Raw genomic sequence first — 5,669 nt, 5'->3', positions numbered from 1 at the left:
AACTACACCCCCCACCCCCCCAACCAAAAAGCCCCAAACCAAAATCCTGCCTTTTTTTTTTTTTTAATAGCTGTTGTTTTACTCCTTAAGATCTCCTGTGATCCAGGTTTGGAAGGAAGACAGTGCTTACTGCATATGTAAATGATTACTTTGATACCTTTGAACGTCTTGTTTTTGTACTTCCCATCACATTCTTCTTACCTACTTGTAGGTAAAGGGGATTGTATAGAATGGTTTAGATGCTTGAGAAGAGTGAAGTGTTCATGCCAGGTATTGAAATGGCTATAGCATTTCAGCTTAAATCTACAGAATTGCCATGGGCTAGTCTTCTCTCTTCCATCTAGACTTTTACTATCTTACCGCCTCGAGATAGCATTCAGGTTTGATGTTTGAACAGTGGTGTAAAATGGAAGTGGGAGAAGGAGGTGCTAGTTCCAGTCTACATTCCGTGTGTTGCAGGGGTGTTTTATCATGGTGAAAAACAAGGCAGGGGCAAATTCCTTAATTCTCAAGAGGAGAAAATCTTTGTCTTAAACACTGTTCATGCTGCATAGTGAGTTTATGGACATCTACTGCTGAAGCTTAATGGCAGAACTCAGCAGTCTGAACTTCTCTAGCTTCAAGATGTGTGAGAGTTGAGTCTTGCTAGGTGCTATGCTCTCTCTGTGGTGGGGTTCTGGGGACTGCCACTTCACTTCTGTCTCTTCAGCATTATGCTGTCAGGGAACTGAACTCCATGACAGTAAGATTTCCCTGGATGGAAAAATCTTTCCTCTACATAATGGTTTTCCTTCTTTCCAGTAAATTACATCCATATACATGCATAAATAAACAAATACACGTATTTGGAGGGGTGGAGTGGCTTGCAGCTTCCTGTTTCTGCTTCTACAGGTGCTGTCAGACCCGGAGGAAGATATCGGAGAGTTAAATAAAGAGAATATGTGGGAACTGTCTTGTGAAACTGTGCGAGAGCAGCTTACCAACAGCATTAGGAAACAATGGAGAATGTTGAAAAATCACGTTGAAAAGCTGGATAACCAAGGTGACGTTTAACTGTAATACGTGTTCATATAAAATGCTATTGATAATTCCAGTTGGTATCAAGCTGTTAGGGTTTACTTTAATGACTGTCTTAAGCTAAAAGGAAGCTAAAATGGAAGAAATTATGATCTGGTAGACTTTCTGAAAGGGCTTGTGATTACCATTTTTCTGTGTGAGTTTTAATTGTAGGTAGTTAGGGAAGCAATTGCACACCAAGAATGTTATCATGAGAAAGGACACAATTATATTTTGACACAGTAAACAGCAACTTTATGAAAGTATGTTCCCTGTAGTAATGTTTGTTGCCTTTTCCTACCTTTTTGAGATCTACAAGTAATGCAGATGTAACAATTTGAAGTAATTGGATGCAAAATATGTAACTCCTTCTCAAGTCTAGGCTTGCCATATCCATACCTCTGAGGCTTCTTGTGGCAGTCTAAAGAATGGCTGATGGTATGGTGCTGGACCCTTCTCATTTCCAGCTGTTCAACAGTATTAAAAGGCAGCTAAGAATACATAAAATTCTTTCCTAGTATTATTTTCCCATGCAAGCAAATGTTGCTGCTACCACAGGGATGTTTGCAGTTAAGAATAAGACTGAGAAGGTCATGCATGCAATTGCAAATAAGAGCAGATGGTCTATGAGGATGTTTTTACCGTAGAAAGGATTTTAAGAGCACTTGTTCTGTGTAACGCTTGATTTGGTGTAACAAACTGAAAAAATAGTTGTAAGCGTCAGGAAAAATGTTTCAAGAATTTGCTGTTTTCATGGAGTCACCATTTTGTTTCTTGGATTTATACTGATGACCATAGCCTAGTCCTTTTGAATTTGATTAATGTTCAAACACTGGCATCAGGGGATCAAAACTTGGCTCATTACAATCACTGATAGCTATGCATGAAATGAAACAAAGCAATATGTAATTATACAAAATAAATTTTATTCCCCTCTCTAATTCATTCCCTTACTGGGATGAAAATATGCACACAATGTTTGTTATCTCTTTTTTGCCTTCACAGGTCTTGAAGGAAAGGCTTTCTTTTTATATCTGTCATATTTTTATGAACACACAAGCCCTTCAAAATGGGCTCAGAATAATAGGCTAACAGCATGTGAATGAAAAGAAGTCTTCAGTTGTCTTGATTTTTCTTTTAAATAACTGCTGAAACAAGTGGGGGTTTTGCGTGACACATATATTGCAGTGCAGATGCTTGGTTTACCTTGGGGAATGTGAAACAGCTATGCTTTCATTGCCATTTCTTTTCTGAACTCGATTTTGTGCATAATTACATGTATAGCACCAATTCTGGATCTCTTGTCTCTGAAAGAAGTGCTTTTGAATACACTGTGTATCTGTCTTTCAGGGTGAAACAAATAGTCTAAAACCTATTGCTATTGCTGTGAGTCCATGATATGAGGGATTTTTTTTAAGTATCTTTTTTTCCACATTAGTGTCACGTGTACATTCAGGAACTTTGAATGAAAAAGATGTCATTTCACGAGAAGACCATGAGCTGGAAACTGAAAAGCTAGAGTTAGAGATTCAGCAATGTAAAGAAATGATCAAAACTCAGCAACAGCTCTTGCAGGTAGTAGGCTTTAATTTTCCTTATTTTCTCTACTGAATCTAAGCTTTTTTGGTTTTTAATGTGCCACTTCTCTCACCTCTGAGCCTTTCCCTATTCTTTGATAAAGCTTTTTAAATATCTTAATTGTTAGTCTGAGTATAGATGTGCTAGTCAGTTGGTTAGTAATTTAATGAGTTTGTAATCCTGGTAGAAATAATTTTGGGGGATAAACAAAAATGAGGAAGGTTGAGGTCAGCTGCCTGAACAGGGACATTTTGCTTTCTGTCTGAAACTGCCCCCACCAACCACCAACTTGATACTTACTACATTGTTTCCATGTTAAACTCAACCATTTTTTTGATAAAACCGAACCTGTGGAAATACTGCACCTCTTTAACAGTTACTCCCAAATTAATATTTGTGTCTTTTGTTGCTTTATATCTGCAGCAGCAGCTTATGTCTCCATGTGATGATGACACCACTCTGTTACTACAGGACTGTTATTTGTTGGAAGAAAGAGAGCGTCTTCAGGAAGAATGGAGACTATTTCGAGAACAAAAAAAGAATTTTGAGAAGGAAAGAAGAAGTTTTACTGAAGCTGCTATTAGATTAGGACTTGAGGTATTAGAAAAGTGGAAGGATATTAGAAAAGGGAATTCCCATGAAAGATGTGTTATGATTAAGTAGTTTTACTGTTACACTAAAGTGCAGCTGTCCAACAGTATCTGCTTGTTAACATCTGTAGAGAAATAGAATTCACATACTGTATAAAACATCTTTGGTTATTGTAGGGCATCATTCTGTTGGCATTTAAAAACCCCACAGTTTTTGTGTGTATTGGAAATGCAGTTGCTGCAACTGGAATGACCTATTTTTGTTTCAGCTATTGCAATATCTAAGTACTTCCAAAAATCAGTCCAATTATTCACTAAACCATTTATTAGATGATGCTTAACTTTGGTTTTCTACAAAAGCAAGGCCTATTTTAGTCAGATTTGGTTTCACGGTTGCATTCTCAAATGATTCTTAAACTTTTGTGGAAATGTGTGACTGTTACAGAAACCTAAAGTAACTGCTGCCTTTTTCTTAGCAGGGTCATGATCTGTTCTGTTCCAGTAGTTACGCTGGCCAGTAAGCATGCATACGGGAAGGCACTGAGGGTAGATGTGTCACTAAATGAGCTCTAGCATGTGTCCCCTTTGGTCTAGCCAGTACTTAGGGCCAAGAACATGAAGGGGCTTACAAGTTTAGTAGGGAAAGGAGGTCATGATGATGTGGTCATGAGACTATGATGGTACAGATATGACAAGGAAAAAAGCCATTGAAGGGAAAAAAGTGGACTTAATTGCTTACAGAACTGCTTGCTTTGACACATAGAGGAGAAAGTTGGAATGGGATGTGACTAAAATTTATAAAACTGGATTCAGTTGGTCAGACAAAAGCAGTACTATTCACCAAATCTCTCAAGATTAAGACTAGAGGGAACTCATAGAAACTGCTTGAAATTAAGTCTAAAACATATCTGAAAAAGGTATGTTTTTGTATCAGGTAGCTGACTTCTGGATTTGACTGCCACAGGAGAAGGCAGTCAGTACCAGCAGATTCAAAAAGCAGTTGCTTAAGGTCATGAACAATACATCCACAGTTGGATATGAAAATCAGGGGGACAAGGTGGTCCCTTTCAATGTCTCTAATCAAATGACACTTGGGGCTGGGAACTTCTGAGGGAATGCACTGCAGAAAGTGGCCAGGTTCATGCAATCTCATAAATAGCATCTCATGTGTCTGTTGGAGACAGAATACTGAGCTAGATGGTCAACTTGTCGGACTTAAGACAGCTGCTTTTTTTTTTTTTTCATTCTTATGCTATAAAGGTTATTGTAAATAACATGAAATACTAGAGATTTTACTTGAGATACTGACACAACAGTAGTTCCCATGGTAACAGATAATGACTCAGTTCACTACATATAGATACGTATTCTTGAATGATTTCATTTTCTTTGCATTTTAATGAATCTGTGAATTTCATGTTGGACCTTGAATTCAGCTTTAAAGGTCTTGAATGATAATAAATGATGATTGTTTGCCCAGAAATTTTAGGACTACATAGCAGTATAAGTGTAACTACCCATGCTTCTGCTTGATAAAATGCTTAAGTATGAAAAGAGAAGTAATGCTGTAAGTTTTGTAGGTGTTTGTGAAAGTTTACAATAGAGTTCAGCTTGCTCTATTTTCTGCTGACACAGTAGAAATAATTTTATATAAGGGGGCATCCTGTTTCACTGATGGTTTTTGGAGATGAAATAATAGCTTGTTGCATGATTCCAGAGCCACTGGATCTTTTAGAAATTGTTTTTTAGCCATTATTTTCCTTTTCTGTGCTCAGTGATTGGAAAATGAAACAGCCCCTTCCTTTCTGCTCCAGTTTTGGACAGAAGTAATCAGTTCTATTATAAATGTAATTTTTATCTGTTAGGAGAAGGCTCAGGCTTGAGGTTTAAGCAGTAATTCTTACTGGCAGCTGCTCAGAAACGAGGGCCACCTCCAAGAGGTAGTGCTACACTGAGGGGGAAGGGGAACATAGGAGGCAGAGATAGGAGACTGTGTCACAGGAGTGGAGAACAGTAAAATGAAAGGATTAGTCAGACCTCTGAAACAAATCATGTGGTTTGGCTTGTAAATAAATACCTCCTCAACTAATCCTTATTGGTTTCAAAAGCTTGCTCACATGACTGTAATTCTGTGTTAAACTGCTGCCTTTCCTTAATTACATGGACATGTTACAGCTTCTGCTTTCCTAGATAGCAGCAATGTAACATTGACTAAGCTTGTTCCTGTGGTCGTAAGTGTAAATTGTCATTTCTTTTCCTAGAGAAAAGCATTTGAAGAAGATAGAGGAGCATGGCTGAAGCAACAGTTCTTAAGTATGTCTACTGATTACAAGCACTCTGAAAATGTGACAACTCCAAGTGCCTTCTTAGGAAGCAAGTATTTGGTTCAAATTATGTTCTTGTAATGTTTTTCTTCCCCTTCCCTCCCCCGCCTTCCCCCCCCCT

General features: G+C 38.0%; 1 protein-coding gene across 6 annotated transcripts in view; it reads left to right on the top strand.

Moving 5' to 3' along the window:
- The window catches only part of SSX2IP (SSX family member 2 interacting protein), a 17,467-nt gene that overhangs the window by 8,553 nt on the left and 3,245 nt on the right, over nt 1-5,669 (top strand). For 4 of the 6 annotated variants that reach the window (XM_026853676.1, XM_026853672.1, XM_026853674.1 and 1 more), the window contains 4 exons: nt 892-1,042; nt 2,495-2,631; nt 3,058-3,231; nt 5,486-5,597. In XM_026853676.1, the coding sequence (XP_026709477.1) occupies nt 892-1,042; nt 2,495-2,631; nt 3,058-3,231; nt 5,486-5,597 (574 nt within the window). The remainder of the gene's footprint in view (nt 1-891; nt 1,043-2,494; nt 2,632-3,057; nt 3,232-5,485; nt 5,598-5,669) is intronic. The other 2 variants (XM_026853673.1, XM_026853675.1) reach the window with 2 other exon arrangements.

The sequence above is a fragment of the Athene cunicularia genome, assembly GCF_003259725.1.
Source record: "Athene cunicularia isolate RWA chromosome 8 unlocalized genomic scaffold, athCun1 chr8_part1, whole genome shotgun sequence".
Lineage (NCBI taxonomy): Eukaryota > Metazoa > Chordata > Aves > Strigiformes > Strigidae > Athene > Athene cunicularia.
Note: the sequence above shows the minus strand (reverse complement) of the source record. Positions and strands in the feature narration are given on the sequence as shown.